The 20,336-nt window shown below is 56.7% G+C and overlaps 1 protein-coding gene across 1 annotated transcript in view; it reads left to right on the top strand.

Annotated features, from left to right (window-relative positions):
- The window catches only part of LOC119956642 (heat-stable enterotoxin receptor-like), a 163,361-nt gene that overhangs the window by 116,160 nt on the left and 26,865 nt on the right, over positions 1-20,336 (top strand). The window contains exons 18-19 of the mRNA XM_038783982.1: positions 12,612-12,749; positions 17,058-17,146. Coding sequence (XP_038639910.1) covers positions 12,612-12,749; positions 17,058-17,146 — 227 coding nt within the window. The remainder of the gene's footprint in view (positions 1-12,611; positions 12,750-17,057; positions 17,147-20,336) is intronic.

Raw genomic sequence — 20,336 nt, 5'->3', positions numbered from 1 at the left:
ACAGTGGGCAGCGCGGTAGCACAGTGGGTAGCCCCGTAGCACAGTGGGTAGCCCTGTAGCACAGTGGGTAGCCCGGTAGCACAGTGGGTAGCCCTGTAGCACAGTGGGTAGCTCTGTAGCACAGTGGGTAGCCCTGTAGCACAGTGGGCAGCCCTGTAGCACAGTGGGTAGCCCTGTAGCACAGTGGGCAGCCCCGTAGCACAGTGGGCAGCCCTGTAGCACAGTGGGCAGCGCTGTAGCACAGTGGGCAGCGCTGTAGCACAGTGGGTAGCCCTGTAGCACAGTGGGCAGCCCCGTAGCACAGTGGGTAGCCCTGTAGCACAGTGGGTAGCCCTGTAGCACAGTGGGTAGCCCGGTAGCACAGTGGGTAGCCCTGTAGCACAGTGGGTAGCCCCGTAGCACAGTGGGCAGCCCCGTAGCACAGTGGGTAGCCCTGTAGCACAGTGGGTAGCCCTGTAGCACAGTGGGTAGCCCGGTAGCACAGTGGGTAGCCCTGTAGCACAGTGGGCAGCGCTGTAGCACAGTGGGCAGCCCTGTAGCACAGTGGGCAGCCCTGTAGCACAGTGGGTAGCCCTGTAGCACAGTGGGTAGCCCTGTAGCACAGTGGGTAGCCCTGTAGCACAGTGGGTAGCCCTGTAGCACAGTGGGTAGCCCTGTAGCACAGTGGGTAGCCCTGTAGCACAGTGGGTAGCCCTGTAGCACAGTGGGTAGCCCTGTAGCACAGTGGGTAGCCCTGTAGCACAGTGGGCAGTCCTGTAGCACAGTGGGCAGCCCTGTAGCACAGTGGGCAGCCCTGTAGCACAGTGGGTAGCCCTGTAGCACAGTGGGCAGCGCTGTAGCACAGTGGGTAGCCCTGTAGCACAGTGTGTAGCCCTGTAGCACAGTGGGTAGCCCTGTAGCACAGTGGGCAGCGCTGTAGCACAGTGGGCAGCCCCGTAGCACAGTGGGCAGCCCTGTAGCACAGTGGGTAGCCCCGTAGCACAGTGGGTAGACCCGTAGCACAGTGGGTAGCCCCGTAGCACAGTGGGTAGCCCTGTAGCACAGTGGGTAGCCCGGTAGCACAGTGGGTAGCCCTGTAGCACAGTGGGTAGCCCCGTAGCACAGTGGGTAGCCCCGTAGCACAGTGGGTAGCCCCGTAGCACAGTGGGTAGCCCCGTAGCACAGTGGGTAGCCCTGTAGCACAGTGGGTAGCCCTGTAGCACAGTGGGTAGCCCCGTAGCACAGTGGGCAGCCCCGTAGCACAGTAGGCAGCCCCGTAGCACAGTGGGTAGCCCCGTAGCACAGTGGGTAGCCCTGTAGCACAGTGGGCAGCTCTGTAGCACAGTGGGCAGCCCTGTAGCACAGTGGGTAGCCCTGTAGCACAGTGGGCAGCCCTGTAGCACAGTGGGCAGCCCTGTAGCACAGTGGGTAGCCCTGTAGCACAGTGGGCAGCGCTGTAGCACAGTGGGTAGCCCTGTAGCACAGTGGGTAGCCCTGTAGCACAGTGGGCAGCCCTGTAGCACAGTGGGTAGCCCTGTAGCACAGTGGGCAGCGCTGTAGCACAGTGGGTAGCCCCGTAGCACAGTGGGTAGCCCCGTAGCACAGTGGGTAGCGCTGTAGCACAGTGGGCAGCCCTGTAGCTCAGTGGGTAGCCCTGTAGCACAGTGGGTAGCCCCGTAGCACAGTGGGTAGCCCTGTAGCACAGTGGGCAGCCCCGTAGCACAGTGGGTAGCCCTGTAGCACAGTTGGCAGCCCTGTAGCACAGTGGGTAGCCCTGTAGCACAGTGGGTAGCCCCGTAGCACAGTGGGTAGCCCCGTAGCACAGTGGGTAGCCCTGTAGCACAGTGGGTAGCCCTGTAGCACAGTGGGTAGCCCCGTAGCACAGTGGGTAGCCCTGTAGCACAGTGGGTAGCCCTGTAGCACAGTGGGCAGCCCCGTAGCACAGTGGGTAGCCCTGTAGCACAGTGGGTAGCCCTGTAGCACAGTGGGTAGCCCAGTAGCACAGTGGGTAGCCCCGTAGCACAGTGGGTAGCCCCGTAGCACAGTGGGTAGCCCTGTAGCACAGTAGGTAGCCCCGTAGCACAGTGGGTAGCCCTGTAGCACAGTGGGGAGCCCTGTAGCACAGTGGGTAGCCCTGTAGCACAGTGGGTAGCCCCGTAGCACAGTGGGTAGCCCTGTAGCACAGTGGGCAGCCCTGTAGCACAGTGGGTAGCCCTGTAGCACAGTAGGTAGCCCCGTAGCACAGTGGGCAGCGCTGTAGCACAGTGGGTAGCCCGGTAGCACAGTGGGTAGCCCTGTAGCACAGTGGGCAGCCCTGTAGCACAGTGGGTAGCCCTGTAGCACAGTGGGTAGCCCGGTAGCACAGTGGGCAGCCCTGTAGCACAGTGGGTAGCCCTGTAGCACAGTGGGTAGCCCGGTAGCGCAGTGGGTAGCCCGGTAGCACAGTGGGCAGCCCTGTAGCACAGTGGGTAGCCCTGTAGCACAGTGGGTAGCCCTGTAGCACAGTGGGTAGCACTGTAGCACAGTGGGTAGCCCTGTAGCACAGTGGGTAGCCCGGTAGCACAGTGGGCAGCAGGGTAGCACAGTGGGTAGCCCTGTAGCACAGTGGGTAGCCCGGTAGCACAGTGGGTAGCCCTGTAGCTCAGTGGGTAGCCCGGTAGCACAGTGGGTAGCCCTGTAGCACAGTGGGTAGCCCTGTAGCACAGTGGGCAGCCCTGTAGCACAGTGGGTAGCCCTGTAGCACAGTGGGTAGCCCTGTAGCACAGTGGGTAGCCCTGGAGCACAGTGGGTAGCCCCGTAGCACAGTGGGTAGCCCCGTAGCACAGTGGGTAGCCCTGTAGCACAGTGGGTAGCCCTGGAGCACAGTGGGCAGCCCCGTAGCACAGTGGGCAGCCCTGTAGCACAGTGGGTAGCCCTGTAGCACAGTGGGTAGCCCTGTAGCACAGTGGGTAGCCCCGTAGCACAGTGGGCAGCCCTGTAGCACAGTGGGCAGCCCTGTAGCACAGTGGGTAGCCCCGTAGCACATTGGGCAGCCCCGTAGCACAGTGGGTAGCCCCGTAGCACAGTGGGCAGCCCTGTAGCACAGTGGGTAGCCCCGTAGCACATTGGGCAGCCCCGTAGCACAGTGGGTAGCCCCGTAGCACAGTGGGTAGCCCTGTAGCACAGTGGGTAGCCCCGTAGCACAGTGGGTAGCCCCGTAGCACAGTGGGTAGCCCGGTAGCACAGTGGGTAGCCCTGTAGCACAGTGGGCAGCCCTGTAGCACAGTGGGTAGCCCTGTAGCACAGTGGGTAGCCCTGTAGCACAGTGGGTAGCCCCGTAGCACAGTGGGTAGCCCCATAGCACAGTGGGTAGCCCTGTAGCACAGTGGGTAGCCCTGTAGCACAGTGGGCAGCCCTGTAGCACAGTGGGTAGCCCTGTAGCACAGTGGGTGGCCCTGTAGCACATTGGGCAGCAGGGTAGCACAGTGGGTAGCCCTGTAGCACAGTGGGTAGCCCTGTAGCACAGTGGGTAGCCCTGTAGCACAGTGGGTGGCCCTGTAGCACATTGGGCAGCAGGGTAGCACAGTGGGTAGCCCTGTAGCACAGTGGGTAGCCCTGTAGCACAGTGGGCAGCAGGGTAGCACAGTGGGTAGCCCCGTAGCACAATGGGTAGCCCTGTAGCACAGTGGGCAGCAGGGTAGCACAGTGGGTAGCCCTGTAGCACAGTGGGCAGCAGGGTAGCACAGTGGGTAGCCCTGTAGCACAGTGGGCAGCCCTGTAGCACAGTGGGTAGCCCTGTAGCACAGTGGGTAGCCCTGTAGCACAGTGGGTAGCCCTGTAGCACAGTGGGCAGCCCTGTAGCACAGTGGGTAGCCCCGTAGCACAGTGGGTAGCCCTGTAGCACAGTGGGCAGTCCTGTAGCACAGTGGGTAGCCCTGTAGCACAGTGGGTAGCCCTGTAGCACAGTGGGTAGCCCCGTAGCACAGTGGGTAGCGCTGTAGCACAGTGGGTAGCGCTGTAGCACAGTGGGTAGCCTTGTAGCACAGTGGGTAGCCCGGTAGCACAGTGGGTAGCCCCGTAGCACAGTGGGTAGCCCCGTAGCACAGTGGGCAGCCCCGTAGCACAGTGGGTAGCCCTGTAGCACAGAGGGCAGCCCTGTAGCACAGTGGGCAGCCCTGTAGCACAGTGGGTAGCCCGGTAGCGCAGTGGGTAGCCCGGTAGCACAGTGGGTAGCCCTGTACCAAAGTGGGCAGCCCTGTAGCACAGTGGGTAGCCCTGTAGCACAGTGGGTAGCCCGGTAGCACAGTGGGTAGCCCGGTAGCACAGTGGGTAGCCCTGTAGCACAGTGGGTAGCCCTCTAGCACAGTGGGTAGCCCTGTAGCACAGTGGGTAGCCCTGTAGCACAGTGGGTAGCCCTCTAGCACAGTGGGTAGCCCCGTAGCACAGTGGGCAGCCCTGTAGCACAGTGGGTAGCCCCGTAGCCCAGTGGGTAGCCCCGTAGCACAGTGGGTAGCCCCGTAGCACAGTGGGTAGCCCCGTAGCCCAGTGGGTAGCCCCGTAGCACAGTGGGTAGCCCCGTAGCACAGTGGGTAGCCCCGTAGCACAGTGGGTAGCCCCGTAGCACAGTGGGTAGCCCTGTAGCACAGTGGGTAGCCCTGTAGCACAGTGGGTAGCCCTGTAGCACAGTGGGTAGCCCGGTAGCACAGTGGGTAGCGCTGTAGCGCAGTGGGTAGCCCTGTAGCGCAGTGGGTAGCCCTGTAGCACAGTGGGCAGCCCTGTAGCACAGTGGGTAGCCCCGTAGCACAGTGGGCAGCCCCTTAGCACAGTGGGTAGCGCTGTAGCACAGTGGGTAGCCCCGTAGCACAGTGGGTAGCCCGGTAGCACAGTGGGTAGCCCCGTAGCACAGTGGGTAGCCCTGTAGCACAGTGGGCAGCCCTGTAGCACAGTGGGTAGCCCTGTAGCACAGTGGGCAGCAGGGTAGCACAGTGGGCAGCCCCGTAGCACAGTGGGCAGCAGGGTAGCACAGTGGGTAGCCCTGTAGCACAGTGGGTAGCCCGGTAGCACAGTGGGTAGCCCTGTAGCACAGTGGGTAGCCCTGTAGCACAGTGGGGAGCCCTGTAGCACAGTGGGTAGCCCTGTAGCACAGTGGGTAGCCCCGTAGCACAGTGGGTAGCCCTGTAGCACAGTGGGTAGCCCGGTAGCACAGTGGGTAGCCCTGTAGCACAGTGGGTAGCCCTGTAGCACAGTGGGTAGCCCTGTAGCACAGTGGGTAGCCCTGTAGCACAGTGGGTAGCCCGGTAGCACAGTGGGTAGCCCTGTAGCACAGTGGGTAGCCCCGTAGCACAGTGGGTAGCCCTGTAGCACAGTGTGTAGCGCTGTAGCACAGTGGGCAGCCCTGTAGCACAGTGGGTAGCCCTGTAGCAGAGTGGGCAGCCCTGTAGCACAGTGGGCAGCCCGGTAGCAGAGTGGGCAGCCCTGTAGCACAGTGGGTAGCCCTGTAGCACAGTGGGTAGCCCTGTAGCAGAGTGGGCAGCCCTGTAGCACAGTGGGTAGCCCTGTAGCACAGTGGGTAGCCCTGTAGCACAGTGGGCAGCAGGGTAGCACAGTGGGTAGCCCTGTAGCACAGTGGGTAGCCCCATAGCACAGTGGGTAGCCCTGTAGCACAGTGGATAGCCCTGTAGCACAGTGGGCAGCCCTGTAGCACAGTGGGCAGCAGGGTAGCACAGTGGGTAGCCCTGTAGCACAGTGGGTAGCCCTGTAGCACAGTGGGTAGGTCTGTAGCACAGTGGGTAGCCCTGTAGCACAGTGGGTAGCCCTGTAGCACAGTGGGCAGCCCTGTAGCACAGTGGGCAGCAGGGTAGCACAGTGGGTAGCCCTGTAGCACAGTGGGTAGCCCCATAGCACAGTGGGTAGCCCTGTAGCACAGTGGGTAGCCCCGTAGCACAGTGGGTAGCCCTGTAGCACAGTGGGTAGCCCTGTAGCACAGTGGGTAGCCCTGTAGCACAGTGGGTAGCCCTGTAGCACAGTGGGCAGCCCTGTAGCACAGTGGGTAGCCCTGTAGCACAGTGGGTAGCCCTGTAGCACAGTGGGTAGCCCTGTAGCACAGTGGGTAGCCCTGTAGCACAGTGGGTAGCCCGGTAGCACAGTGGGTAGCCCGGTAGCACAGTGGGTAGCCCCGTAGCACAGTGGGTAGCCCCGTAGCACAGTGGGCAGCCCTGTAGCACAGTGGGTAGCCCTGTAGCACAGTGGGTAGCCCTGTAGCACAGTGGGCAGCCCTGTAGCACAGTGGGCAGCCCTGTAGCACAGTGGGTAGCCCTGTAGCACAGTGGGTAGCCCCGTAGCACAGTGGGTAGCCCCGTAGCACAGTGGGTAGCCCGGTAGCACAGTGGGTAGCCCGGTAGCACAGTGGGTAGCCCGGTAGCACAGTGGGTAGCCCTGTAGCACAGTGGGTAGCCCAGTAGCACAGTGGGTAGCCCCGTAGCACAGTGGGCAGCCCTGTAGCACAGTGGGTAGCCCTGTAGCACAGTGGGTAGCCCTGTAGCACAGTGGGTAGCCCTGTGGCACAGTAGGCAGCCCTGTAGCACAGTGGGCAGCCCTGTAGCACAGTGGGTAGCCCGGTAGCACAGTGGGCAGCCCCGTAGCACAGTGGGTAGCCTTGTAGCACAGTGGGTAGCCCTGTAGCACAGTGGGTAGCCCCGTAGCACAGTAGGCAGCCCTGTAGCACAGTGGGTAGCCCTGTAGCACAGTGGGCAGCCCCGTAGCACAGTGGGCAGCCCCGTAGCACAGTGGGTAGCCCGGTAGCACAGTGGGCAGCCCTGTAGCACATTGGGTAGCCCTGTAGCACAGTGGGTAGCCCTGTAGCACAGTGGGTAGCCCTGTAGCACAGTGGGTAGCTCTGTAGCACAGTGGGTAGCCTTGTAGCACAGTGGGTAGCCCTGTAGCACAGTGGGTAGCCTTGTAGCACAGTGGGTAGCCTTGTAGCACAGTGGGTAGCCCTGTAGCACAGTGGGTAGCCTTGTAGCACAGTGGGTAGCCCTGTAGCACAGTGGGTAGCCTTGTAGCACAGTGGGTAGCCCTGTAGCACAGTGGGTAGCCCCGTAGCACAGTGGGTAGCCCCGTAGCACAGTGGGCAGCCCCGTAGCACAGTGGGCAGCGCTGTAGCACAGTGGGTAGCCCTGTAGCACAGTGGGTAGCCCTGTAGCACAGTGGGTAGCCCTGTAGCACAGTGGGTAGCCCCGTAGCACAGTGGGCAGCGCTGTAGCACAGTGGGTAGCCCTGTAGCACAGTGGGTAGCCCTGTAGCACAGTGGGTAGCCCTGTAGCACAGTGGGCAGCGCTGTAGCACAGTGGGTAGCCCTGTAGCCCAGTGGGCAGCCCTGTAGCACAGTGGGTAGCCCTGTAGCACATTGGGCAGCAGGGTAGCACAGTGGGTAGCCCTGTAGCCCAGTGGGTAGCCCTGTAGCACAGTGGGCAGCAGGGTAGCACAGTGGGTAGCCCTGTAGCACAGTGGGCAGCAGGGTAGCACAGTGGGTAGCCCTGTAGCACAGTGGGTAGCCCGGTAGCACAGTGGGCAGCCCTGTAGCACAGTGGGTAGCCCCGTAGCACAATGGGCAGTCCTGTAGCACAGTGGGTAGCCCCGTAGCACAGTGGGTAGCCCTGTAGCACAGTGGGTAGCCTTGTAGCACAGTGGGTAGCCCGGTAGCACAGTGGGTAGCCCCGTAGCACAGTGGGCAGCCCCGTAGCACAGTGGGCAGCAGGGTAGCACAGTGGGTAGCCCGGTAGCACAGTGGGTAGCCCTGTAGCACAGTGGGTAGCCCTGTAGCAGAGTGGGTAGCCCTGTAGCACAGTGGGCAGCGCTGTAGCACAGTGGGTAGCCCTGTAGCACAGTGGGTAGCCCTGTAGCACAGTGGGTAGCCCCGTAGCACAGTGGGTAGCCCTGGAGCACATTGGGTAGCCCGGTAGCACAGTGGGTAGCCCCGTAGCACAGTGGGTAGCCCTGTAGCAAAGTGGACAGCCCTGTAACACAGTGGGTAGCCCTGTAGCACAGTGGGTAGCCCCGTAGCACAGTGGGTAGCCCCGTAGCACAGTGGGTAGCCCCGTAGCACAGTGGGCAGCCCTATAGCACAGTGGGTAGCCCAGTAGCGCAGTGGGTAGCCCGGTAGCACAGTGGGTAGCCCTGTAGCAAAGTGGACAGCCCTGTAACACAGTGGGTAGCCCTGTAGCACAGTGGGTAGCCCGGTAGCACAGTGGGTAGCCCGGTAGCACAGTGGGTAGCCCTGTAGCACAGTGGGTAGCCCTGTAGCACAGTGGGTAGCCCCGTAGCACAGTGGGCAGCCCCATAGCACAGTGGGTAGCCCGGTAGCACAGTGGGTAGCCCTGTAGCACAGTGGGCAGCCCCGTAGCACAATGGGTAGCCCTGTAGCACAGTGGGTAGCCCTGTAGCACAGTGGGTAGCCCTGTAGCACAGTGGGCAGCGCTGTAGCACAGTGGGTAGCCCTGTAGCACAGTGGGTAGCCCTGTAGCACAGTGGGCAGCCCTGTAGCACAGTGGGAAGCCCTGTAGCACAGTGGGTAGCCCTGTAGCACAGTGGGTAGCCCTGTAGCACAGTGGGCAGCCCCGTAGCACAATGGGTAGCCCCGTAGCACAGTGGGCAGCCCTGTAGCACAGTGGGTAGCCCTGTAGCACAGTGGGTAGCCCTGTAGCACAGTGGGTAGCCCTGTAGCACAGTGGGTAGCCCTGTAGCACAGTGGGTAGCCCGGTAGCACAGTGGGTAGCCCCGTAGCACAGTGGGTAGCCCTGTAGCACAGTGGGTAGCCCCGTAGCACAGTGGGTAGCCCTGTAGCACAGTGGGCAGCGCTGTAGCACAGTGGGTAGCCCTGTAGCACAGTGGGCAGCCCCGTAGCACAGTGGGTAGCCCTGTAGCACAGTGGGTAGCCCTGTAGCACAGTAGGTAGCCCCGTAGCACAGTGGGCAGCCCCGTAGCACAGTGGGTAGCCCTGTAGCACAGTGGGTAGCCCTGTAGCACAGTGGGCAGCCCCGTAGCACAGTGGGTAGCCCTGTAGCACAGTGGGCAGCCCTGTAGCACAGTGGGCAGCCCTGTAGCACAGTGGGTAGCCCTGTAGCACAGTGGGTAGCCCCGTAGCACAGTGGGTAGCCCTGTAGCACAGTGGGCAGCCCCGTAGCACAATGGGTAGCCCCGTAGCACAGTGGGTAGCACTGTAGCACAGTGGGTAGCCCCGTAGCACAGTGGGTAGCCCTGTAGCACAGTGGGCAGCCCTGTAGCACAGTGGGTAGCCCTGTAGCACAGTGGGTAGCCCTGTAGCACAGTGGGCAGCGCGGTAGCACAGTGGGCAGCCCTGTAGCACAGTGGGCAGCCCCGTAGCACAGTGGGTAGCCCTGTAGCACAGTGGGCAGCCCCGTAGCACAGTGGGTAGCCCTGTAGCACAGTGGGCAGCCCCGTAGCACAGTGGGTAGCCCTGTAGCACAGTGGGTAGCCCTGTAGCACAGTGGGCAGCCCCGTAGCACAGTGGGCAGCGCTGTAGCACAGTGGGTAGCCCTGTAGCACAGTGGGCAGCGCTGTAGCACAGTGGGTAGCCCTGTAGCACAGTGGGTAGCCCTGTAGCACAGTGGGCAGCGCTGTAGCACAGTGGGTAGCCCGGTAGCACAGTGGGTAGCCCCGTAGCACAGTGGGTAGCCCTGTAGCACAGTGGGCAGCCCTGTAGCACAGTGGGTAGCCCTGTAGCACAGTGGGCAGCCCGGTAGCACAGTGGGTAGCCCGGTAGCACAGTGGGTAGCATTGTCCGATTCCCAGGTTCGATTCCCGGCTGGGTCACTGTCTGTGCGGAGGCTGCACGTTCTCCCCGTGTCTGCGTGGGTTTCCTCCGGGTGCTCCGGTTTCTTCACAAGACCTGAAAGACGTGCTGTTAGGTGAATTGGACATTCTGAATTCCCCCTCTGTGTACCCGAACAGGTGCCAGAATGTGGCGACTAGGGGCTTTTCACAGTAACTTCATTGCAGCGTTAATGTCAGCCGACTTGTGACAATGATACAGATTCTATTCTTCCAAGAAGTCACTTGGGTAAATTTTGTTTGATTAAGGAAAGCCAATGCAGGATTTGCTCGGGCAGGTCACGATCAATTTTGATGACTTTTATTAACTTTGACGGGGTAACAGAAAGGGTTGACCAGGCAATGAGGTTAATGCGTTGTACGGGATTTCCAAAAGGTATTCCATAAAGTTCCACACGACAGGCTTGTCAGCAATGTATAATAAAGGGAACAGTGGAAGCATGAATATAACATTGTCTGACTGATGGAAAGTAACGGTGAAGATTTCCTCTCGGACTAGTGACCCCAGGGATCAGGACCCATGGAAGTGCATTAACGACCCAGACGTTGGGTGTAGAGGGTGCAGTTTCAGAATTCTCAAATGCTACAAAGCTTGGAAGGATAGCGAGGGGGACAGTGATGGGCTTAAAGAGTTTAGTGGAATGGGCAAACAAGTGACAGGTGAAATTTAATGCTGCAAAGTGTGATATTATTCATTTTAGTCGGAAGAACAAGGAGGGACAATACAAAATAAAGGGTACAATTCTAAAGGGGTACAGGAGGAGAGAGATTTGAGGTTATATAAGCAAAAAATATATAGTAAGAAGTCTTACAACACCAGGTTAAAGTTACAAACTTGTTACAAACACAAGCTTTCGGAGCGCAGCTCCTCCCTCAGGTGAATGAGGAGGTGGGTTCCAGAAACATTCATATAGACAAAGTCAAAGATGAAAGATGATACTTTGAATGCGAGTCTTTGCAGATAATTAAGTCTTTACAGGTCCAGACAGAGCAACTGGAGAGAGTTTGAAACAATTCAAACCGAACCTGTTGGACTTTAGCCTGATGTAAGATTTCTGACTGTGCTCACCCCAGTCCAACGCCGGTATCTCCACATCATAAAAAATATATAGGTAGGCCATAGAGTGCGAGAACAAGGAAGTTATGATAAACCATAATTAAAACACTGGAAGGTACTGCCTGAGAGTATGGTGGAGGTTGGTACGGTTGAACCCCTCCAAAGAAAATTATCTGGAGAAAAAAAATCCTCAGAGATGAGGCGGAAAAGCAGGGGAGTGAGACTAACTGGGCTGCTCTTGCAGAGAGCCAGCACTAACGCAATGGGCCAAATCGCCTCCTTCACTGCTGTAACCATTCTACATCCAGCGGCCTGTTTGAAGTAGACTCTGAGGGTGGGTGTGACAGTGAAGGGGGCAGGCAGCAGAGTTTAAAGAGAGAGAGAGTGTGTGTGTGTGTGTGTCAATGGTAGAACATAGAACATAGAACAGTACAGCACAGAACAGGCCCTTCGGCCCTCGATGTTGTGCCGAGCCATGATCACCCTACTCAAACCCACGTATCCACCCTATACCCATACCCAACAACCCCCCCCTAACCTTACTTTTTAGGACACTACGGGCAATTTAGCATGGCCAATCCACCTAACCTGCACATCTTTGGACTGTGGGAGGAAACCGGAGCACCCGGAGGAAACCCACACACACACGGGGAGGACGTGCAGACTCCACACAGACAGTGACCCAGCCAGGAATCGAACCTGGGACCCTGGAGCTGTGAAGCATTGATGCTAACCACCATGCTACCCTGCTGCCCCCAAATGTGACCGGGAATCTATGAAGACCCAGGAGGCCTTTGTAGGCATGTTTATTGCAGTCGTAGAAAACGGCCGCTACAGCGACGTATACGCAATATGTCCCTGTCGGAACTAGCGGAACGCCAGTCCCTGTCCAGGCCGGCTTTTACACAGCCCGGCAACAGGCCCCAGCTGGGCCGGCCTCTGCCCACTAGCGGAGACGCCCATATTCCAAGTGTTCCACGGGGAGATCGATTCGGGTGTCCCCGTGGGGCCCGTGAAAGTTATTATAGAAGCTCTATTGCCAATATCCGGGGCCTCACGGTAGCATGGTGGTTAGCATCAATGCTTCACAGCTCCAGGGTCCCAGGTTCGATTCCCGGCTGGGTCACTGTCTGTGTGGAGTCTGCACGTCCTCCCCGTGTGTGCGTGGGTTTCCTCCGGGTGCTCCGGTTTCCTCCCACAGTCCAAAGATGTGTGGGTTAGGTGGATTGGCCATGCTAAATTGCCCGTAGTGTAAGGTTAATGAGGGGATTGTTGGGTTACGGGTATACGGGTTAAGTGGGGTGATCATTGTTCGGCACAACATCGAGGGCCGAAGGGCCTGTTCTGTGCTGTACTGTTCTATGTTCTATGTAATATCAGGTGTTGGTGAAAGGGAGGAGGCAGAGGACAGGAAGGTGGATGCCGGATAAATCAAATTCTCAAATGAAGGTAGAAAAATCTGTGGAAATGTCTTGACAAAGAAGAGAAAGGTTCTCCCTGGTTTATTGGCCAGCATATTTATCCCTTAACCAAAATCAATTAAAACATATTATCTGATGGTCAGCACATTGCTAATTGTGGGAACCTTGCACAAAATAGTTGTTCTGTTTCAAAATTTATTTAATTGGCTGCTAAGCTTGAGAAAGATGGGATACAAATTCAAGTTTTTCCCTTGCGAATATCTTGTCTGTGCAAAATTGTAGACTGTATTCAGTTATTGAATTTTCCTTTCATCCTCTATTACTAGATCTGTGGACAGCTCCTGAGCATCTACGGAAGGAGGGAGTATCTCAGAAAGGTGACACGTACAGTTACGGCATTATAGGTCAGGAAATCATCTATCGAAGAGCGACCTTCTACGTTCAGTCTTGCGATGATGTTGCAGGTAATTGGTGCCACCACTGATTGGGGTTATCACCGAAAGTCGGGGGGAGAGGTTGATAGTGGAGCAACCAAGGTTCCTGGTCACTGTTGTCCCATTCCTCCCCACCCTGCACAGCGGGGTCGAATACAGCCCCACGGTCTCCTCTTCTCCCGTCTCGTTTGGACCTTTCAGGAAGAGTTGCTCAACGATCATTCCAGCCTGCTAACTCTGCCAAAGCACAAGTTTAGATCGTGGTGCTTTCCTGAACGGCAACATAATGGGACCGAATGCCTCTGTTGAGCAAGTCGGCAAAATCCTGGAGGACCATAGGCTGCTCTCCCCTTTTTGAGAGAGAGCTGACTGGTGGTGATTTAACCGAGGGGGGACATCACACATCCTCAGGGATAACCTCAGCCGGGCGGCACGGTGGCACAGTGGTTAGCACTGCTGCATCACGGCGCTGAATACCCGGGTTTGATCCTGATTCTGAGTCACTGTCCGTGTGGGGTTTGCACATTCTCCCCATGTCCGCGTGGGTCTGACCCCCACAACCCAAAGATGTGCAGGCTAGGTGGATTGGCCTTACCGAAGCCTGGGAGGGTGCTGCAAAGGGGCACGAGATTGATTCCAGGGATGAGAAAGTTGTCCGTTGAGGAGACATAAAGTAGAACGAGTCTATAATTCCTGGAGTTACATTCTCATTCCGCCCAAGCCAGGTTGCCATTGGTATAGAATCACAGTATGATATAACACAGAAGGAGGCCATTTGGCCCATCATGACCAGGACATTCAGTAAGGCCTGTTCCCTCGTCCACTCCTCATAGCCCAGCAAATTCTCCCCCTTCAAATATTCATCCAATTCCCTTTAAACGTTACTGAATCCTCTTCCATCGCCCTTTCGGGCAGTGCTTTCCCGATCATAACAACCACTAGAGTGGGATTTTCTGCCCACAGTAACGGCAGAGGCATCCGGCCATTGGTCAGTGGCGTGACGGTAGCATTGTGGATAGCACAATCGCTTCACAGCTCCAGGGTCCCAGGTTCGATTCCTGGCTGGGTCACTGTCTGTGCGGAGTCTGCACGTCCTCCCCGTGTGTGTGCGTGGGTTTCCTCCGGGTGCTCCGGTTTCCTCCCACAGTCCAAAGATGTGCAGGTTAGGTGGATTGGCCCTGGATAAATTGCCCTTAGTCGTCCAAAATTGCCCTTAGTGTTGGGTGTGGTTACTGGGTTATGGGGATAGGGTAGAGGTGTTGACCTTGGGCAGGGTGCTCTTTCCAGGAGCCGGTGCAGACTCGATGGGCCGAATGGCCTCCTTATGCACTGTAAATTCTATGAAATTCTATGTGACCTTCTGGTCCCGCAGGTGGCAATGGGGTTGCCTGTTGATCCCACCCTCCGCCACCAGAGGGCTGCCGTAACGGAAGTGGCTGCAAAATCCCGCCCGATGTGTCATAAAATTGCCCTTCATCTCCCTTCCGATTATTCTGCCAGTTACATAGAACATAGAACAGAACAGGCCCTTCGGCCCTCGATGTTGTGCCGAGCAATGATCACCCTACTCAAACCCACGTATCCACCCTATACCCGTAACCCAACAATCCCCCCTTAACCTTACTTTTTAGGACACTAAGGGCAATTTAGCATGGCCAATCCACCTAACCCGCACATCTTTGGACTGTGGGAGGAAACCGGAGCACCCGGAGGAAACCCACGCTGACACGGGGAGGACGTGCAGACTCCGCACAGACAGTGACCCAAGCCGGGAATCGAACCTGGGACCCTGGAGCTGTGAAGCATTTATGCTAACCACCAGTTACCTTTGACCTACTAAGCCTCCTACCACTGCCGAAAGGTCATTGACCTGAAATGTTAACTCTGTTTCTCTCCCCACAGATGCTACCTGACCTGCTGAGCATTTCCACCTTTTTCTGTTTTTATCTCCTCCCACTGGTCTCTGCAGAGCGAGAAAGAGAAGGATGGACAGAGAGAGAGAGAGAGAGAGACATAAAGAGAGAACATAGAACATACAGTGCAGAAGGAGGCCATTCAGCCCATCGAGTCTGCACCAACCCACTTAAGCCCTCACTTCCACCCTATCCCCATAACCCAGTAACCCCTCCTAACCTTTTTGGTCACTAAGGGCAATTTATCATGGCCAATCCACCTAAGCTGCACATCTTTGGACTGTGGGAGGAAACCGGAGCACCCGGAGGAAACCCACGCACACACGGGGAGGACGTGCAGACTCCGCACAGACAGTGACCCAGCGGGGAATCGAACCTGGGACCCTGGTGCTGTGATGCCACAGTGCTAATCACTTGTGCTACCCCACGGAAAGAGAGAGAGAGGGAGGGAGGGAGAGACAGAGCAGGACAGATTGTAATAAGTCCACGGAGGCAGAAGTCCCATCCCAGAATTCCTTTTATTTACAAACACAACAGCTGAATAACTATGACCATTCAGTCTGCTGTCTACACCCAGAGTGCAGAGTATCTGACACTCCCTGTTATATACACAGAAAGGGGTTCCCTGATTGGGCCACTGATCAGGGATCTCATATTCTAATTGGCCGATCTCAAAGGCCTGGCCTCAGTCATTACAGAAAGGGGGCAGAGGGAGGGAGGGGGAGGGGCAGAGGGAGGGAGAGGGAGGGGCAGAGGGAGGGAGGGGGAGGGGCAGAGGGAGGGAGGGGGAGGGGCAGAGGGAGGGAGGGGGAGGGGCAGAGGGAGGGAGGGGGAGGGGCAGAGGGAGGGAGGGGGAGGGGCAGAGGGAGGGAGGGGGAGGGGCAGAGGGAGGGAGGGGAGGGGTGGAGGGAGGGGAGGGGGAGGGGCAGAGGGAGGGGAGGGGGAGGGGCAGAGGGATGGAGGGGAGGGGCAGAGGGAGGGAGGGGGAGGGGCAGAGGGAGGGAGGGGGAGGGCAGAGGGAGGGAGGGGAGGGGGAGGGGGAGGGGCAGAGGGAGGGAGGGGAGGGGCAGAGGGAGGGGGAGGGGCAGAGGGAGGGAGGGGGAGGGGCAGAGGGAGGGAGGGGAGGGGCAGAGGGAGGGAGGGGAGGGGCAGAGGGAGGGAGGGGGAGGGGCAGAGGGAGGGAGGGGGAGGGGCAGAGGGAGGGGGAGGGGCAGAGGGAGGGAGGGGGAGGGGCAGAGGGAGGGAGGGACCAAGAGAGACAGGGAGGTGAGGGGCTGGTTTAGCACACTGGGCTAAATCGCTGGCTTTTAAAGCAGACTAAGGCAGGCCAGCAGCACGGTTCGATTCCTGCACCAGCCTCCCCAAACAGGCGCCGGAATGTGGCGACTAGGGGCTTTTCACAGTAACTTCATTTGAAGCCTACTCGTGACAATAAGCAATTTCCATTTCCAAAGAGAGACAGGGAGAGTGAAGCAGTGAGGGTATCAGCAAATCATAGAATTTACAGTGCAGACGGAGGCCATTTGGCCCATTGAGTCTGCACCAGCCCTGGGAAAGAGCACCTTACTTAAGGCTATCCCATCCCAGTAAACCAGTAAACCCATCTAACCTTTTTGGGCACTAAGTGTAATTTATCACGGCCAATCCACCTAACCCGCACATCTTTGGACTGTGGGAGGAAACCGGAGCACCCGGAGGAAACCCACGCACACACGGGGAGGACGTGCAGACTCCACACAGACAGTGACCCAGCCGGGAATCGTAACTGGGACCCTGGAGCTGTGAAGCAACTGTGCTAACCACTGTGCTACCGTGCCATCCTAAAATGTTGGAATGGGAGAGAGACGGGGTGAGAGAGAGGGAATAGAAGAGAGTGAGAGGAATGAAGTAAGAGAGGAAGAGGTGCAGTGTGTGTGATACAGAGAGGATTAGGGAGAAAGGGGGGGGGGGGGGGGGGACAGGCAGAGAAATAGGGACTGAGAAAGATGGGAAAGAGAGATAGCGACCAGAAAACAAATGGGAGAGAGCGAGAATGAGAGAGGGGTGGAGAGAGAGATGAGAAAAAACAGAGGGATGGAGAGAGACTGAGAGGAACAGAAAGAGCAGGGAGTCAAAGAGAGAAGTTTGGGAATCCAATATGTGTGTTCGTTAGTTCAAGCTTTTAGTTAAAGCTCGGCATTGAGTGGCCAGTTAAAAGTTATTATCAATGCCAACATTAATGAAATGAAATGAAAATTGCTTATTGTCACGAGTAGGCTTCAATGAAGTTACTGTGAAACAATAACCAATAACCTGCGATTCTCGGAACATAATTAAATCTCATCTGTTTATTCAAATGCAATAAGTTGAAACCATTGGAATAATGTTCTTATTAATTCTGTTAATCATTGACTCTTTACCTGACGTTTCCTTCCTGTTTCTCTAGAGAAGTTAAAGAGGCTGATGTTAGCCAATATCAATGAGGTGTTTCGACCGGATCTCCAAATGGAGACGGCTAATGACAAAGAATTAGAGGTAACTGAGATCAGAAGAGCTCCAGTTAACCCTCTATCCCTCTGGTCCCAAATCTAATTAACCCCTTCTTCCTCCAGGTCATGTTTGATTTATCCACCAACCACCAGGTCCAGTCCCATTAACCCCCGTGTCTCAGTCCCATTAACCTCCATGTCTCAGTCTGATTAACCCCCGTGTCTCAGTCTGATTAACCTCCGTGTCTCAGTCTGATTAACCCCCGTGTCTCAGTCTGATTAACCCCCGTGTCACAGTCTGATTAACCCCCGTGTCTCAGTCTGATTAACCTCAGTGTCTCAGTCTGATTAACCCCCGTGTCTCAGTCTGATTAACCCCCGTGTCTCAGTCTGATTAACCCCCGTGTCTCAGTCTGATTAACCCCCGTGTCTCAGTCTGATTAACCTCCATGTCTCAGTCTGATTAACCCCCGTGTCTCAGTCTGATTAACCCCCGTGTCTCAGTCTGATTAACCCCCGTGTCTCAGTCTGATTAACCCCCGTGTCTCAGTCTGATTAACCCCCGTGTCTCAGTCTGATTAACCCCCGTGTCTCGGTCTGATAACCCCGTGTCTCGGTCTGATTAACCCCCGTGTCTCAGTGATTAACCCCGTGTCTCAGTCTGATTAACCTCCGTGTCTCGGTCTGATTAACCCCCGTGTCTCAGTCTGATTAACCCCCGTGTCTCAGTCTGATTAACCCCCGTGTCTCAGTCTGATTAACCTCCGTGTCTCAGTCTGATTAACCCCCGTGTCTCAGTCTGATTAACCTCCGTGTCTCGGTCTGATTAACCCCCGTGTCTCAGTCTGATTAACCCCCGTGTCTCAGTCTGATTAACCCCCGTGTCTCAGTCTGATTAACCCCCATGTCTCGGTCTGATTAACCCCCGTGTCTCAGTCTGATTAACCCCCGTGTCTCAGTCTGATTAACCCCCGTGTCTCAGTCTGATTAACCTCCGTGTCTCGGTCTGATTAACCCCCGTGTCTCAGTCTGATTAACCCCCGTGTCTCAGTCTGATTAACCCCCATGTCTCGGTCTGATTAACCCCCGTGTCTCAGTCTGATTAACCCCCGTGTCTCAGTCTGATTAACCCCCGTGTCTCAGTCTGATTAACCCCCGTGTCTCAGTCTGATTAACCCCCGTGTCTCGGTCTGATTAACCCCCGTGTCTCAGTCTGATTAACCCCCGTGTCTCAGTCTGATTAACCCCCGTGTCTCAGTCTGATTAACCTCCGTGTCTCGGTCTGATTAACCCCCGTGTCTCAGTCTGATTAACCCCCGTGTCTCAGTCTGATTAACCTCCGTGTCTCGGTCTGATTAACCCCCGTGTCTCAGTCTGATTAACCCCCGTGTCTCAGTCTGATTAACCCCCGTGTCTCAGTCTGATTAACCCCCGTGTCTCAGTCTGATTAACCCCCGTGTCTCAGTCTGATTAACCCCCGTGTCTCAGTCTGATTAACCCCCATGTCTCGGTCTGATTAACCCCCGTGTCTCAGTCTGATTAACCCCCGTGTCTCAGTCTGATTAACCCCCGTGTCTCAGTCTGTTTAACCCCCGTGTCTCAGTCTGATTAACCCCCGTGTCTCAGTCTGATTAACCTCCGTGTCTCAGTCTGATTAACCCCCGTGTCTCAGTCTGATTAACCTCCGTGTCTCAGTCTGATTAACCCCCGTGTCTCAGTCTGATTAACCCCCGTGTCTCAGTCTGATTAACCCCCGTGTCTCAGTCTGATTAACCCCCGTGTCTCAGTCTGATTAACCCCCGTGTCTCAGTCTGATTAACCCCCGTGTCTCAGTCTGATTAACCTCCGTGTCTCCGTCTGATTAACCTCCGTGTCTCAGTCTGATTAACCCCCGTGTCTCAGTCTGATTAACCCCCGTGTCTCAGTCTGATTAACCATCGTGTCTCAGTCTGATTAACCCCCGTGTCTCAGTCTGATTAACCCCCGTGTCTCAGTCTGATTAACCATCGTGTCTCAGTCTGATTAACCCCCGTGTCTCAGTCTGATTAACCCCCGTGTCTCAGTCTGATTAACCCCCGTGTCTCAGTCTGATTAACCCCCGTGTCTCGGTCTGATTAACCCCCGTGTCTCAGTCTGATTAACCTCCGTGTCTGGGTCTGATTAACCCCCGTGTCTCAGTCTGATTAACCCCCGTGTCTCGGTCTGATTAACCTCCGTGTCTCAGTCTGATTAACCCCCGTGTCTCGGTCTGATTAACCCCCGTGTCTCAGTCTGATTAACCCCCGTGTCTCAGTCTGATTAACCCCCGTGTCTCAGTCTGATTAACCCCCGTGTCTCAGTCTGATTAACCCCCGTGTCTCGGTCTGATTAACCTCCGTGTCTCAGTCTGATTAACCCCCGTGTCTCAGTCTGATTAACCTCCGTGTCTGGGTCTGATTAACCCCCGTGTCTCAGTCTGATTAACCCCCGTGTCTCGGTCTGATTAACCTCCGTGTCTCAGTCTGATTAACCCCCGTGTCTCAGTCTGATTAACCTCCGTGTCTGGGTCTGATTAACCCCCGTGTCTCAGTCTGATTAACCCCCGTGTCTCAGTCTGATTAACCTCCGTGTCTCAGTCTGATTAACCCCCGTGTCTCAGTCTGATTAACCTCCGTGTCTCAGTCTGATTAACCCCCGTGTCTCAGTCTGATTAACCTCCGTGTCTGGGTCTGATTAACCTCCGTGTCTCAGTCTGATTAACCTCCGTGTCTCAGTCTGATTAACCTCCGTGTCTCAGTCTGATTAACCTCCGTGTCTCAGTCTGATTAACCTCCGTGTCTCAGTCTGATTAACCCCCGTGTCTCAGTCTGATTAACCCCCGTGTCTCAGTCTGATTAACCCCTGTGTCTCTGTCTGATTAACCCCGTAATCACGGTCTGATTAACCTCCGTGTCTCGGTCTGATTAACCCCCGTGTCTCAGTCTGATTAACCCCCGTGTCTCAGTCTGATTAACCCTGTGTCTCTGTCTGATTAACCCCGTAATCACGGTCTGATTAACCTCCGTGTCTCGGTCTGATTAACCCCCGTGTCTCTGTCTGATTAACCCCCGTGTCTCAGTCTGATTAACCCCCGTGTCTCAGTCTGATTAACCCCCGTGTCTCAGTCTGATTAACCCCCGTGTCTCAGTCTGATTAACCTCCGTGTCTCAGTCTGATTAACCCCCGTGTCTCAGTCTGATTAACCCCCGTGTCTCAGT

This window comes from Scyliorhinus canicula, chromosome 23 (assembly GCF_902713615.1).
Source record: "Scyliorhinus canicula chromosome 23, sScyCan1.1, whole genome shotgun sequence".
Lineage (NCBI taxonomy): Eukaryota > Metazoa > Chordata > Chondrichthyes > Carcharhiniformes > Scyliorhinidae > Scyliorhinus > Scyliorhinus canicula.
Note: the sequence above shows the minus strand (reverse complement) of the source record. Positions and strands in the feature narration are given on the sequence as shown.